Source organism: Cetorhinus maximus, chromosome 10, assembly GCF_964194155.1.
Source record: "Cetorhinus maximus chromosome 10, sCetMax3.hap1.1, whole genome shotgun sequence".
NCBI lineage: Eukaryota > Metazoa > Chordata > Chondrichthyes > Lamniformes > Cetorhinidae > Cetorhinus > Cetorhinus maximus.
In genome coordinates this window covers 110976855-110993998 of record NC_135888.1, presented here as the reverse complement: position 1 = coordinate 110993998, position 17144 = coordinate 110976855, and the positions used below count along the sequence as shown (strand labels likewise).

Here is a 17144-nt window from a genome sequence, read left to right as displayed (position 1 = left end):
ATCCCTTTACTCCAGTCCAGGGGCTTACATGCTCACTGACTCAACAGGCACAATTTAATAATTCCGCCATCTAGGAGGTGGAAAGCACCATAGAATCAGGAGTGAAGGCAGCAGGGAGGAGTGATAATTGCCTTCCCAACACTTTGCAATTAACTCAGGGGTGGGGAAGGTCAAAGAATTCCAATTGGCCAGCTACTCTTGGAGGTGGGGTCTCCACCCTTAAAGGGGTGGAAGACAGTTAATTGCCTGAGGTGCATAGAATTGCACTGGGGCTCCTGGAAATGGGTGCAGCAGGATTGCCCCCAGTTTTCCAGCCCACCTCCAGGGTCACTGCCGCAACCATTAAATTCAGCCCACCATGTGCCTTTGTACTACTCTCTAAAACAGTGCTTCCTAAACTGTGGGTCCCAACCCCCACTGGGTCCATGAGACGAGATTTTGAGGGCGCGAGATCCAAGGCAGCAATGGCTGCTGTGGAGATGAGACTGAATGCTAACAGCTGCGAGGCCCCTTTAAATCCTCGTGCGTTTTTTCTAATGGTGGGCATGGTGTTAGGGACTGATGTTTGAGGCCGCGTTCCTGCTGTAAAAAAAAGGCTGAAAAAAAGGTAGGTGTTTCTTTTAAAAGGCCCTGCAGTATAAACACTTCCCAGCAGATGAAAGCAGCTGAAGCCCACCACTTGCTCTTCCCTTCCCCACCGCGCGCTCAATGTCTCTCATATCCATCAAATTATCACCCAGGGGTCATGTGACGTCTGTGGCATTAAAATGGTGCCACACTGGGAAAACATTTGGGAAGCACCGCTTTAAAGGCAGTTTCCAGTACCTGAGTTGGTGGCTGCGAGTGTCAGATTGGGTGACGGTGCTTCTTCATCAGATGTCTGCTCTTACTTGCACCTTCATCATGAGGCTGCACTAACTGACTAGGTGGCAAGCGTTGGGTATCTCTAAGCATAAATGCAGAAGGGTGAGGATCAATGTGCGGGATAAGGGTTAGGTAGAAAGTATGGTCACACTGTCTGCAGCTTGCACTTCATGCCAAATAGCGGGATGAGGGTGATGAGATTTGAGCAGGTGCTTAAGGCAGGAATATATCATCATCCTGAATGTTCTCATTGATGCTGGTTTCAACAGCATCAGTCACTGCTAGTCCAATAATTCACAGCAACATCTGCTGCAAGGGGCCCAAAAGATGCAGGTATGCTTCTCCCCCACTGGTTCAATGCTGCTACCTCCTGTTATGTGTGATCTTGTCCTGCAAGAGAGAGGGAGGTGTGTCAGTGAGTGTGTTGCTCTGTATGATGTGCCTGCCAAAGCCAAATAGCTGGCGATATGTGGAAGCTATTAGATGTGGGTATGAGGCTTGCAACACTGGTAACTGTGTAAGGGTAATGCATGTTAGAATGAGTCCTGATTGTTAGAGATTGCCGATGGGTGAGTGATGGTGATCACAGAATCACAGTGCAGAAGAGGCCCTTCGGCCCATCGAGTCTGCACCGACACGTGAGAAACACCTGACCTACCTACCTAAGCCCACTTACCAGCACTTGGCCCATAGCGTTGAATGTTATGACATGCCAAGTGCTTATCCAAGTACTTTTTAAAGGATGTGAGGCAACCCGCCTCCACCACCCTCCCAGGGAGCGCATTCCAGACCGTCACCACCCTCTGGATAAAAAGGTTTTTCCTCACATCCCCCATAAACCCCCTGCCCCTCACTTTGAACTTATGCCCCCTTGTGACTGACCCTTCAACTAAGGGGAACAGCTGCTCCCAATCCACCCTGTCCATGCCCCTCATAACCTTGTACACCTCGATCAGGTCGCCCCCTCAGTCTTCTCTGCTCCAATGAAAACAACCCAAGTCTATCCAAACTCTCTTCATAACTTAAATGTTTCATCCCAGGCAACATCCTGGTGAATCTCCTCTGCACCCCCTCCAGTGCAATCACATCCTTCCTATAATGTGGCGACCAGAACTGCACACAGTACTCCAGCTGTGGTCTCACCAAGGTTCTATACAACTCATATGGTGCATGTGGTGCATTGAGCACTGTTTATGGTTGACGTAAGAAATGGCATGTGAAAATGCATTCAATGATCTTGACCATTCTTGTGAGATGACTGAACTTTTTGTGGCGCTGCACCAAGTCTTGGATGCCACACTCCTTGGCATGACCTCTGTGACTACCTGCTCCCATTGTTTCAGTGTCTGCCTGGAGGCCCTTCAGGGACCTGCAGAAACATGACTACTCACCTGCTTTCCAATTGTTGGACTAAGGCCTCAGAGAACCTGGGAGCTCTTCCTGGCTGCTCCATTGGTAATCTCGGGTGGAAAAAAAGTCTCTTTCTCAGAAACGCTTTTGATGAGATTCAGCCAATTACTGAAGCCTGATGGCACCTCCTGTCTAAGAGGTGTAGCTGCCCTTAAGAAATACAGGCTAAATTCATGCTAGCCTTCCATGCATCTGGATCCTTTGCTGATCTTGCAGCCAGCCAGTAGCATGTTTAGCACTGAGTTACATGCCATAATTATGATGATGAGGAGGCAGCACAATGTTTGTGTGCTGGTTACATGACCTGACCAGGTACAAGGTCTCATAGTGATCCCCAAACCCACTAATAGATCTATTCAAAATCTATTAAATGGGGTGACAGACTGACGTCAGTATTTAAAACGTGTTGATCAAGTTCCTAGGTCACAGATATAAGGTTCCATAAAGTAAAATCACCTTGATTGTAGGAAAACAATCATATGTGTTCATCACTAATATTTCACCAAATACGTTAACCCTTTTGTTACTATCACAAAGTGCAATTTCACCTCCTTAATCCCTGCCTTTTGTGCTTCACTTTGCAGCATTACAAAATGATTTTTGTATAAGTGTAAAATGGACTGAGTATATTTATCAATGGCATTTTATTTCCATATCTCTGACAGTCATGTTTTCTGCCCATGGATATATGAGTAAGTGTTTGTGTGAACTTAATTGTGTTCAAACCTGCATGGATATAGATTTATATTAATGCAGGTTCATGAGTGGGTATTTCATTAAAAAAAATTTTTGCAAGAGGACAATGATCAGGCTGCATTTGTTGCGCTGAGAAGATGGCTAAGTGATTTTGGCTTGAACTGTTGCAGTCCATATAAGAAATTCCAGATTATTGAACAGTGGTAAAGAAGCGTTGGTGATACTTACCCAATTCAGATGTATTATATGGAGAATAATTGGGAGGTGATGGTGTTCCCAGGATATTATTGTTTTTGTTCTTCTTGGTGGTAGAGGTTGAAGGGAAATTAACATAGGAACAGGAGCAGGCCATTTATTCTGAACCTGTTCCAGCATTCAGAGAAGGCCTGATTTGTGATCTAATTCCATATACCAACCTTTGGTCCATATCCCTCAATACCTTTAATTTAACAAAATCTATCATTCTCAGATTTAAAATTAATAAGTGACCTTGTATCAATTGCCATTTGCAGTAAAGAGTTCCAAACTTCTATCACCCTTTGTGTGTAAGTGCTTTCTAATTTAACTCCTGAATAATCTAAAAATTAGAGCCAGACCATGTCCCCAATGCCTAGTAGAAATAGTTTCCCCCTATCTACTTTATCTGTTCCCCATAATACCTTAACAACTGAGATCAAATCACCACTTAACCCTCTAAATATCAGGGAATATAACCCTAGTTTGTTTAATCTCTCCTGCTAACTTAACCCTTGGAGTCCAGATGTAATTCTGGTAAATTTATGACACATTTTCCCCAAGGCCACTAGATAATAATAATAATCATCATCATGAATAAGAAAAACAGAAAATGCTGGAAATACTCAGCAAGTCTGGCAGCATCTGTGGAGAGAGAAACAGAGTTTACGTTTCAGGTCATGCCCTTTCATCAGAACTGAAAAGTTAGAAATGTAATAGTTTTTAAGGAGGTGAAAAAGGGGAAGGTGCAACAAAAACAAAAGGGAAGGTCTATGATAGGGCAGAAAATGGAAGACATTAAATGACAGAGTTGGTGGGAGTAGCCAAATGGAGCAGTAATGAGACGAGTGGATAAACAAAAGGTGGGTCCAGAGGAGGTTGTAAATGGTAAAACAATGAAAAGCTGCCAACTGAAAGCAAGAAAGCAAAGGATAAGACCAAACGCTGCAAAGGAAAAGAAACAAAATGGGTGTGGGGGGAGGGAGTGGAAGTGGTGAGAGATGGGGCTGAGATTATGGCGTTAAATTGTTGAACTCAACATTGAGTCCAGAAGGCCATGAAGTGCCTAATCGAAAGTTGGAGGTGCTGTTCCTTGAGCCTGTGTTTACCCTAACTGGAACACTGCAGTAGACCAAAGATGTCATTGATGAGAGCAAGGTGGAGAATTAAAATAGCAAGCCATCAGGAGCTCAAGGTCATGCTTGCAGACTGGGCAGAGGTGTTGCACAAAACAGTCACCCTATATCTCTCTTTCTTTCTTTCTCTCTATCAGTTTCTCTCTCTCTCTCTCAATCAGTTTCAAATATGTTGGATCGTGTAAGCTGCTGCTTATTAGCTCTTTCCAAGCCACAACCCACAGCATGAGCAATGATGTTATTGTAAATGAGGCAAGGCTATTTTCTAATTGGCTTAAGGGGTGAATGATCAATCTGTGATTGGCCCCAAGGGTGACGATCATCAATTGATGTCACTTCTCACTATTCCTTGACTGGTTTCTTAAAATGCCAAATACCTGTAGTACCATCATCCTCATTAAAGTTTATTTCTGTTATTTTAATAACTTCTTGCTAAGATAAAATTATGTTTTATGGTATCTTCCTTTGACCATTTGTTTAGGATAGGGGAGACATGCTGTCATGTCCTCGTGAATGATACCTTGAGCTCATCATCTCAGACTACTTAATTGGTACAGCTTCCTCATTAAATCAGAACCTTTATCAATAACTGTCTTTCCTTTGACAGACGTTAAGCTAACTGGCCGATAGTTTCCTGCTTTCTGTCTCCATCCCTTTTTGAATAAAAGAGTTACATTAGCTATTTTCCAATCAAATGGATAGGAGCAGACTGAGGAGATTTAGTGGACAGCCAACTTTCCCCAAAATCTTGTAGAGTCCTGCCCTGCTGATGGTGTTAAATACTTCAATAAAATGCACGAAAGTAAGGTAAAGGGGTACATCCTGTTCTCTACACTTCTCTTGTAGCTGGCATATGGAGATCATAGCTGGCATATGGAGATCATGTCTACGGTGGATTGCCAGCATGGAAACCTCACTGCTTCTGGGTACACTGGGTCTGCAAGGAGATTGAGCCTTTGAAGGATGACCCCCCACGAAGGCCTTTCCCGTGTCACTGAGGAACGAGATGCCTCTGTAGTTGTTGCAGTCTCCTCTGTCACCTTTTTGTATAGCATGATTTTTATGTCACGTATGTCCTGTGGAACTGATCGTACCTTCCAACAGAGAAGGAGAAGGTCATGGGGGTGTGGCAATAGATGGGACTCTCCGTGCTTGAGTGGTTTAGCTGGAATTCCTTCCTTGCCAGGTGCCTGTCTGTTTACTGGGCAATAAATGGCCTTTTCGAGCTCAAGCGATGAAGCTCCTTCAGCTAACTCAACCAGAGGGAGCAAATTTCTGCTCATCCAGAATTGAATATCAGACAATCAACATGACAAGTCAGAGATAGTGGAGGTGTCATGAGAGGTTTACTGGTGAGTTTGAGCTTGGTAGAGTCAGTGTACAAGTGGAATCCAATATTGCGTTTGCGCAATACTCTATTCTTAAAATGACACTAAGAGCAAGGCAATGATTGTATTGGTCTTGGTATGCAGGATATTCTGAAATATGCACAGGAAATAGCCAAAACCATGGCACAACATATTGGTGCTCTAATGCAACGCATCACAGAACGGCAGAGCGTGGGTTAGATCTTGAAATTAGTCACACAATAAATTCCTAATCTATCCATGTTACTTCCACCAGAAATTACAAGGAAAAACCAAAGTAATTCCAACCCAATTCTCCAGATGCTGATTGGGAAATAAGTTTTTTTTACCTTTTCTCTGGGAAATGCTGCCTAACAAAGAGTCAAAAACAGGCAGGAGAAAATTAACCTCAAAAATTGAAATGAAAATATCCCCACATTGTTTAAACATATCTACATTGAATATACATTAAAGGATGCTTATTGACATCAAGACATGTGTTACATATACTGCCTATGAATTTTTGTGCCGGTCTTCATCTTACAATTTATGGTTTATATTTTCACAGGCATTTATCATGAGTTTCTCCCTTTTATTCTGATGGGAAGTTTGACAGTGTTTTCAGCAATTTTGATTTTGTTTCTGCCCGAAACAATCAATATTCCTCTCCCAGAAACAATTGATCAGATGCAGAACATTAAGGGGTAAGTGTGTATAGTCTTTATGATTCAGTCTTCTCAATTTCTGCTCTGAACTACTTGCATTTTTATATTGCTTTTAATGTAGAACATGTCACAAGGTGCTTCACAGAAATGAAAAGGAGCAAATGCCTGTCTTTTGTGAGAGAGTTAGAAGAGGTGATCAAAGACGTGTGTTTTAAGTACTGTGAGATACAGAAAGCCGGTGGTATTTGGAGAAGGAATTCCAAACAGCACTGATGTGGTAGCTGCAGGCTCTGCAAGGGAAGATGGAACAGGGTGTGTTGGGAATGGAAAGGAGACCAGGTCCAGAGGACCAGAGGGTAGGGGAAAGACAAAAGATTGGAGCAGGCTTTAGAGTGAGGAGAAATGAGGCTTTGGAGAGAATTGTGGGCAAGATTGAGAAATTTAATTTCAATTCCCTGGGGGGAAAAGAGCTCAGCAAGGATGGAAGCTGTGGGTGAGTGGGATTTAGTTAGAACAGAATTAGTGGCAGTTTATGGAGAATGGGAGGCTAGCAAGGGTAGTGGAAAATTTGGCTGGAGTTTAATGATCCCCTCCCTAACTACCCGGAATGGGAGGAGAAGGTTGGCCACGGGGTGGAAAGCTCATCAACTTCCCAACTACCCCCAATTAAATCCAGGGTGGGAAGGTTCAAGGATGGCCAGTTAAGGACCTCAGCCCACCACAGCTGGTATCTTCTAGAGGTGGGGGGGGGGGCAGCACACTATATGGTAAAGCCACCAGTTATACCCTCGCTGGCTTGCTAGTTGCCCAGGAGGGAGTCCCTCCTGCTCAGGCAACCTTTGCTCAACAGAGGGACCGGCCTGGGGCAATGGAACACCTCAGCAGGAAGGCGGTCCCACTCTTTAATCTAACTTCTCTGCCCCAACTTCCTCACGGGGCCATGCCTGACTACTTGTAGTCCCAACAAGGCCATCACTCCTAGCGATGCTGCTCGGGCTACAGAGCTGCCCGCCAATCAGTTTGGCCGGCAGCTCTCTGAGATGGGACTTCTAACCATATATGAGGTGGAAGTCTCACATCCAGCCAACTAAAATGTTACTTGGCAGAGAGGAAGCCAGCATCGGCGGGGATACATTCCCCACCCACATTTTGGGTGGCGGGGTGAGAAACCCTGCTACCTGTTAAATTTTGCCCATAGTTTACAGCACAGAAGTTGGACATTCAACCCAAAGGGCCAATAATAATGCTGCATACCAGCCTCCTCCCACACTTCATCATCTAACCCTATCAACATATCCTTACTCCCTCATGTGCTTATATATGCTTCTCTTAAGTACACCTATATTATTCCCCTCAACATCCTCAAAGAATTCAGGGTGTGACTGTGTGGCAGCTGAAGGAGAAACTGTTGCTGAAATTGATTGAGTTGTGACATATAAGAGCGCACTCACTGGAGATGGGTCATGGAGCGAATATAATAAAGGAGATGACATGATTCATCATGTCAAATGTTGAAGTGAGGTCAAAGAGGATGGGAAGAATAACGCCTCAGGATCACTGTCGCAGAGGCAGTGCCTTTGACCGGGGTATTTATGGTGCAGAAACATGGACTGGGATTTTACGGCTTCGATGGCAGCACAGCCAAAAGTCCGTTAACTTTAGGCAGAAGTGGACAATCCCGGCGCCAGGCAGGGCCGGACAATCCCGCCCACAGTGAAAGGAGTCAAATAAGGAATTGTGGGAAAGGTAGTCACTATTACTCAGAAATGACAGCATGTTCAAGGAGCTTAAATAAGGGGAATAGGCCAGAAAATGAGTAGAGGTTGAGGGAAATAAACAGGTAAAGGCTCAATTTTTTGTAATGATGATTTTGAAAGGACAGCGTGTGAACAGAGTGAGCTATTGAACTCTTGAATAGCATTGGCATTAGGAAAGATCGTGGTCAGAAGTATGGAAAGAGAAGATCAAGAGGGAAGGAGATGAGTCTCATAGAAGAGTTAGGGATCCATGAGGCTCACTTTGTTGTAACTTGTGGTAGTGTATTATTTTACCATATGTCATCTCTAGTTTCAGAGCTAAGTGGCCAAGATGTTAAGTGCTGATGGGATATTTTGTTATTGGGGCTTATTTGAATTACACACCGGCACTTTCCAGCATGGAGAACCCTGACGCTACATACATAGCCCTGTGCCCCTGTCACCTTCCAGGTACCATTAGGGTGCCAGTTCTGTTTGGACATAATCCTGGAAGTTTCATTGTATCCTGCCTCCACCTGACCCATTCAGTCAAACACTCTTTCCCCCCCCGCCCATCTCCTATGTTTTTTTTTGTTTTTATTCATTATAAAATGTCAGCTTTGGCTCAGTTGATCGTGCTCTCATCTTTGAGTCAGAAGGATGAGTTCAAGTTGCACCCAGCGACTTGATAGATTACCTGGTTAATATCACATTGCTGTTTGTGGGAGCTTGCTGTGCCCAAATTGGCTGCTGCATCTCCTCTGATCAAAGAAGTGATGACACTCATTGGCTGTAAAGCACTGAGATGTTCTGAGGCCATGAAAAGTGCTATATAAATTGTTTTTCTTTTATGAAAAAATTATTATTTTTTTAATTCTCATATCATTTTGTCCCATGTTTTTCACAGCAGTCACCAGGAATGTAATATTTATTTCATTCCTAGAGGGTTGCCAACTTTAGGAACAGCTGAGGCTAATGGCAGAACCTCCACTGGAGTTTCTAATCATGCAACACGACACAGATCTAGCAGTGAACTTAGGACCTCCTGATCTGTAGGTCTCAATACCACAAGTTACAGCAGCTTTATTTGCAAAACAATGGGCGTTCTGAGTTATAGCAGGAATGAGACATCATCTGGAATTCCATTAACATTGATTTCATAACATATTTCCAGTTCAAACAAGGAAAATGAGCCCAACTTGATGTGTCTTAATGTCTTAACTCTTGACACATTTCCCATTCCTCCTGCTAATTTATTGTTGAACGTGGATAATTTGTGTTTGTGTCTCATGTCAACTGAGTTGAGATTGATTTTTCTGATCAATCTGAGCTTGATTGACGATCTGACAGCTACAAGCTTTGCATTACCATCTTACCTGACATTTCAACATGTTTTATATTTAGCAATCTCTGGCGCAGTAATGCATTGGTACTTTAGCAAACTCCATTATCACATTACCTGACAAACCTTTTTCAATTATGAAATAAAGCCAATCTGGTTGAAATAAGCAACGGTATCTACGCAGTGAAACATGACATAATGTTTCAATTAATTTTCACTCTTAATAATGGTGTTGTTTTTTATTTGATTTCAGGTTCAAATGTAGAAATACTCACAGAAATCACTTCTATGTAAATGGAGAAAACATTACAATGGTCAATAAAAAGGATGAAATTTAACCCAACCGTGGCGACAGATGAGCAGCAATAGAAAAGTGGACAAGCAATCGATTTTTTCCAGTTTATGTAACAGACTAACATTATCTCCTGTTGAAATACCCTTAGCAATGAAATTGATATACTCAGGGAACACCATCAAATACTCAGATCAACAGGAATTTGCACTATTTTATGTTTCTTAAATTTTCTCACTTTCATTTGGAAGCAACAATGTATTCCTATGTAAAACAAAACTTTTTGTGTCTCACTTTGGGTTAGAAGTGTACTATGTGGTCAATTTTGATATTTATACAAGGATCAGTGGAGTACGCTGGTCACCCACAGCGAAGAAGTGTCTGCAATTATGCGGTGCTGACCTCATTTGCGTCCAGTTTGTATGCTGTGGGGCACCAGGGATACAGCTGGCTGGGTTAAGGGCTCGCAATATTGGGCTGTCAGCAAGGTTCTGGGAGTATGGGTCACCATCATAGAGGGTGGATTCCAGGGCAATAACTCAGATTATTTTTGTAAAATCTAGAGGAGTATTCCTGAACCTCTGAACCCGACAAAAATAATGCCAAACTTACTGTCGATGTAAAAGCAAAACACTGCAGTTGCTGGAAATCTGAAATAAAAATAGAAAATGCTGGAAAAACTCAGCAGGTCTGCCAGCATCTGTGAAGAGAGAAACAGAGTTAATGTTTCAAGTCTGTATGACTTCTTCAGAGCTGAAAAGAGGTAGTAATGGGAAACTGTTGAAGAGGGGATGGAGCAGGTGGAACCAAATAGAAGGTCAGCGATAGGTGGGAGCTCAGGAGAGATTTGACAAGGATATCATAGACACAAGACAAAGGGAGTGGTAATGATAGCGTTAAAGACTAAGACAGGTGCTAATAGTGGCATAAAGTTCAGAAAGCTGAATGTGTTAGTAGCAGAACAAGGGTCAGCATTTTCTGAAAGCAAAACATAAGAACAAGTTACAGACTGGCCCTGTTGGGTATGACTCTTCTTCAGAGCTGAAATCAATTTTTTTCCCAACATCCTCCTCCCACTGGACCAGTCTGGAACACATTCTTTTGTTTTGCTTTCAGACAGCGCTGACCCTTGTTCTGCTATTAACACATCTGCTTTCTGACCTTCATGACACTATTAGCACCTTCCTTAGTCTTTAACACTACCGTTACTACTCCCTTTGTCTTATGTCCATGACATCTTTGTCAAATCTCTCCTGAGCTCCCACCTATCCCTGACCTTCTATTTGCTCCACCCTGTCTCTTGAACATTTCTACCTCTTTTTCAGCTCTGAAGAAGAGTCACATGGACTCGAAACATTAACTCTGTTTCTGGCTCCAGAGGTGCTGTCAGAGTTGCTGAGTTTTTCCAGCATTTTCTGTTTTTATTAGTCAGTGTATCTCATCGGCTCTCATCTCCTCTGGCAAATATTTCAACTAGTTCAAATCTAAAATGGAATTTGTGGCCCTCAGATTCCCAGTATACATATGAGAAGGAGCATACCCCAAAAGCATGCAGGAGATTAGGATGCCCAATACTAGGCTCCTTTCAAAATGTCACCAGCCTCCTCGTTGGGCTTAATGGGGCACCAAGGTTACCAGCTCCATTTTGAGTACATCACTGCCCTAATAATGCCAGGCAATAGAGGTGATAGAGCCATGTTGGTCGTATTCTCTCTCTGGTTTTTCTCCTAGAAGGAACAATTTTGCCAAGAACATGAAGCAAACAGCAGCACCAAACCAGTGTCTCCCTTTCAGCTGATAGTGTTAGCTATTCCTCTTAACTGTTACTCCTGCTCCATTCCTCCAACTTCAGTATAAATTCCCACTAAAAGGGAAATAGATCATCAGGTTAGATACAGGAAGAAGAAATGTAAAATCAGCAACAGAGGCTTGAACTGAAATTAAGAGTCAAAGTTATCCTTTAAATAGCACAATATTGGAGAAATGGAGTAATAAGGAATATAAATACTTTTGATTGAAATGATAAAAAATAGAAAATACTGTATTTGTGGATAATGACATGCCAGTGAGAATTTTGATGGGAAGAAAATATTATAATGTTATCTCTTATTCTGGATGGAGGTTTTGGGTTACAAATGGTACAAATTATAAACTAATACTTATGGTTTTATTTTGAACATAAGTCATACTCTGGAACAAGATCTGTCTGCAGCCTTAGTTTGATTGTGAATGTAGTCATTAATGATGTTTGGTTCAGTTATACTGCAATATCATTTTCCTGAAATGATTTTTTTTGTTTGCTGATCTCAGGATTACAATTATTCACCTTATTAGGAAGCATGATTATTGAATCTATGATTGTGGATTGATGAGTGTGATTGATGATTGTCAGCAATAAGGTTGCGTTGGAACTCTCATTCATTCATGTGTGCTTTGCCTGAAGGCAGATCCTTGGCTCATTGCCTGCTGGTGCTTCATTCTGAGCCATTTTCTTGGTAGTTGTTGTCAGTAGCAGTTTGGCATTACCTTCCACTCTCGGGCAGGGCATGGAGTCAGGTCCAAAGTCTACTTCAGCTGGAATGGGAATCAAACAGAATAACAGAATTGTTAAAGCACAGAAGAAGACCATTTGACTCTTCATGTCTATGCAATCTCTCTGAACAATGCCATTCCCCCGTCTCCTGCCCATAGCATTGCACATTCCTCCTTCTCAGATAATAACCCAATTCCCTCTTAACTGCTTCCGCCAGACTCTCGGGCAGTGCATTCCAGATCTTTACCACTTGCTGCATAAAAAAGCATCTTTTCATGTCTGCATTGCTTCGTTTGCTAATTACTTTAAATCTGTGCCCTCTCGATCTCAATCCTTCTACCAATAGGAACAGTTTTTCCTATCTACTCTGTCCAGACCCCTCGTGATTTTGAATAGCTCTATCAAATCTCCTCTCGACCTCCTCTTCTCCATGGAAAACAGCCCTAACTTCTCCAGCCTATCTACGTAACTGAAGTTCCTCATCTCTGGAAACATTCTCCTGAATCTTTTCAGCACTCTCTCTAACACCTTTAAATGTTTCCTAAAGTGTGGCACCCAGAATGGGGTGCAATACTCCAGTTGAAGCCGAACCCATGGTGTTGGCATTAATCTAAATCACATGCTAGCCGTTTACAGGATGTCAGCATTCCGAAATGAAGAACTGCATTCTCTAATGTCACCCATGTGGGAAACCTTTGGCCACATCCGGCCAATTAGAGCACCTGTCCATATCCCTACTCTCTGTCTCCTGCCGCTCAACTAATTCTCTTACCCCAGGTCAATAATTTGCTTTCAATTCCATGATCTTCAAATTTGCCAACAATGTTTCATGAAATACTTTATCAGTTGCCTTCTGGAAGTCCATATAAATAACATCCATAGACATTCCTCTGTCCACCACTTTAGTCACCTCTTCAAAAAATTTAATCAGCTTTATCAGACATGATACACGCTTTACAAATCCATGCTCGTCCTCTTATCGGCTGAAAATTTTCAACATGTTCAGTCACCCTATCCTTAACTATAGACTGGAGCAATTCCCCGACAACAGATTTTAGGCTGGCTAATTGGGGCCTAGAATTCCCTGGTTTCCCACTGTCACATTTTTTACATAACAAAGTAAAATGTACAATTTTCCAATCTAAAGGAATGGTTTCCTGAAAGAAGAGAAATTTGGAAGATTATAGTTAATCTAAAATGTTCTCACCTACTTCTTTTAATCATTGGGATGGAAGCCATAAGACATCATGTCCTGGAGATTTATTGCCCTTTAGTGCCATTATTGTTATCTTGTTTGCATTAATTTTGTTGAGTCCCTGTTCCTGATTCAATAATAGCTTCCTTCACATATCTGGCACACTGACCTCTTCCACTTCTGTGAACACTGACACAAAGTAATTGTTCAGCATGTCCACCATTTCCTAATTATTATTGACAACATCACAGTTATTAGTTTAAGGCGTCCACATTGTTTCTGACCACTCTCTTTTTCCCAATATTATTATAAAAGGTTTTTCTGTTGATTTTGATATCCTTTGAGAGTTTCTTTTCATACTCCTTTTTTATAGCTCTTCTTATCTGGTACTACCTGGTATATTTAGTTCCTAGCCCTGGCCATCTTGCAGTCAAGTATCCAAAATGACTAATGTGTCATACCCTCCAAGTTGAATTTGCACCTGCAATTCATTCACTTCTGTATGTTTGTAGGAAGAATGTTTACTTAGGTCACGCATACTAACATGTCCTTCTACTCCACTGTTTTACTCAGGCATTTCTTATTTCTCCCTTCTGGTTTAATTACTTTATAACTTTTAGTTTTCCTTTCACGTGATATTCTTAAAGCATAATTTTTGACTCATTCTACTCTCTTACCTTTTTCTTTTCAAACTATTTTCCTTCCCACCTATGCCCTCTCCCCCACTTGCTAGTTTAAAGTCCTTTTCACCACCCTATTTATCCTTTCCACTGTAGACCATGGGCCAAAGCCTGTTTTCTTGCCTAGATTTTGAGTTCCATTGCCCCCATCTGGGACGTACCATCTGGGACGTAGAACTAATGTAAATGTGTTTAAAATATGTAACTGAAGCAAAAACTGCATGGCCTGGATTTTCTCGGCGGGGGGCGGGGCCCACTCGCCGACGAGTAAAATGACGCAAAGTGACGTCAGGCGGAACTCCTGACGTCACCGCGCCCCATTTAAATTTTCAGGTAGGCAGGGGCGCAGCAAAATCAGCTGTGCGCCCGTCGATCTGTCAATGGCCAATTGAGGCCATTGACGAGTCATTTAAGTAATTAATGGACCTGTCTGTCCAACCTTAAGGTTGGCGGGCAGACCAGGAGCCCTGGTGGGCATTAGAAAAGCATGAAATCTCACCCACGGGCGGGATGAGGTTTCATGTCGGTTTTTAAAAATTTAATTAGTCTTTTTAAAAGTTATGGACATGTCCCAACTCATGTGACAGTGTCACATGAGGGGACATGTCAGGGATTTTTTTATTTTCCATTTTTAATAATTTTTACAGTAGAGACGATCTCCCTGAGGCTAACTCTTTTGTGCACGTGCGCGAAAGCGCGCATTCTCGGGTTTCGGGATTCCCCCCTGCCTGCACGGAGCGCGCAGTGGCCTTAATTGGCCCACCCATATAAAATGGCGGCGCGCCCCCGATCGGACGCACATCTCCACGCACCCGCTCTTCAATCCCCCCCCCCCACCCCCGATGGGGGAAAAATTCAGCTCCATGTTCCCATGTCTGAAAATTGAGTGTTACCGAGAACCTGCCAAAAACAAAGAATAGCATAAAAATTCTATGGATTTCTTTTCACTGGCACTAACAACATATCACCACTGCTGCTAAACTTTGAACATGGGTAGTGTGTGAAATGGTCAAAAGAATTACCGCTGAGGACATCTCAGACATGGATTTATCTTGTGGTGCATTTATACAAAATTTAAATTATTTTTCATATCCATTGCTAAGAAAAAAATCTACCATAGCACCCATTTATTCCATGCAATATTATTTAGATTTCAGAGGGACGCTCGCACTCATTTATCATCCAACATGCCCACATTTACCCATTTAGCTGTAAATAGTCCTGAGGCCATGAAGCAGAGGGGGCCAGAGATTAGTGGCTGAGGTGTGGGAGGGGAATATCTTTCCCCATATTTTCTTTCATTCATTATTACTTATTTACTTTGCCTAACATTTGCATATCTATGAATTATCATCATCTCCAAATTGAGGGTATCTATTTACTTTACCCTAGAAGTCTCAGGCAAAATTGTATCATTCTCACAATCAATTGTGGTATTAAGATGAGACCACTCCAGTCTGAGAGTTTCCAGTAAGCAAAGGTTTTATTCAAGCATATGCTGGGGGCCCACAGCCTGGTTCTACAGTGTGTCTCTCTGATGCAGAGGCTGTGTAGCATATTTATATCTTTTAGTTATCGCATTTCACAATACTGCCTGGTACAACCTCTGGTTACACACCTAATGAGCAGAATTATTTAGGCTGCAGATGCCCCTGCCATCTCACTGGGAGGCTGGGAAATGCCTTGGCTTTAATGCCCCCTAGCCTGTGCTCTTATCACTCTAACATTTGTTTACCCATCCACGGAAGGTCATTAAGTTTTGTAACTTGTGATTATTGGGTTCCGTACTGCTCAGGATGCCATCAGTTTCTGATAACAGCAAATACAGCAACTAACTATTAAGACCGCAATAGATGCAATGGCAGCTGCCACCCTGCCACCAGTTATACAGCATTCTTACCATCTTGGCCCAATTACTGACTGAGTCCTCCAATCTCCCAGCCGTTCCTGTGGCTAGATTCACCTGCACCCTTTCCTTCATGATTGCTTGATGGCTTTTTTCCATAACCCTCCTGGTAGTGATCAGGGCCCTTTCCACTGCTACCAGAGCCATTTGACCCGGGGCGTTGCCAATGTTTAATGTACCATCCCACCATGGACTGAATACATAGCCAATGAGGGTCCTGCCTGCAAGGTGGAAGTCCCCCACACTAAAGGAGTCGGTGATCTGTAGGCAGAAAGTGTGGTTATTGTCGCACTCTAGTCCTCCAAAGGGGAATCTTCTCCTGTCTGTCAAAAGGCAACACTATGTAGCAGAGGTTTGGACTGCCTTGAAGGCCCCTTCAAGAGGGTTAGCCGACACCAAGAGGGTTAGCCGACACCACGATGGCAGAATCATTACTAATGAGTTTCAGGGTTTGGAGGAGCAGGTGATGTAATGCTGCAATTCAGTACAACATTCTCATGTCATTAGAAGGGTGTCGATCCACCCAGGGACCAAAAAACCCGCGGGATCCTACCTGGTGTACCCAACCATTCTTTACCACTCCCAGGGATTTGAATTTATATGCCCCCCTCCCCATCCTGATATGTTCCGTTAGTATGTTCCTGTGTATTATTCAGCAGAAATTTTTTTGTGTCTCTCTTGCTTCCTGTCATGGGCTGTGTAACTACTAATTCCTGTTGTTCTTCCTGTAAGTTGATATGGTCTAATTTTTCCACAGCTTGATATATGCATCGAGGTTTTGTGCCAAATCTTATAACTTTAATATCTGACCTAACATTATCTATCAAGACCCGAACCAACATGTCACATGCCCTCCTCTTGGAGACTGTGAGTCAGTCGTATTAATGATTTTTAACCCCTCTAGTATACTTGCCCCCCCTGAACGTGTATTGCTGGAATTTTATTTAGTTCCCTGCGCTGCGAATCGCAGTCCTCCTACAGTCTCCTTGGGAGGCCTTAGCACTGTAAATTTTGTTTTGCCCAATCAACCAATAACACCAGTTTGAGGCTGGTCTAGTTGTAGGTCACCTCCAGTGTACCTACTGTAACATCATGAAATGTCACTTTGG

At 42.7% G+C, this 17144-nt stretch overlaps 1 protein-coding gene across 1 annotated transcript in view; it reads left to right on the top strand.

Moving 5' to 3' along the window:
- The window catches only part of LOC144685949 (organic cation/carnitine transporter 2-like), a 141378-nt gene extending 129313 nt beyond the window's left edge, over positions 1 to 12065 (top strand). Inside the window, exons 9-10 of the mRNA XM_078551007.1 lie at positions 6255 to 6390; positions 9683 to 12065. Coding sequence (XP_078407133.1) covers positions 6255 to 6390; positions 9683 to 9767 — 221 coding nt within the window. The 3' untranslated portion in view covers positions 9768 to 12065. The remainder of the gene's footprint in view (positions 1 to 6254; positions 6391 to 9682) is intronic.
- Positions 12066 to 17144: the final 5079 nt, after the last annotated feature.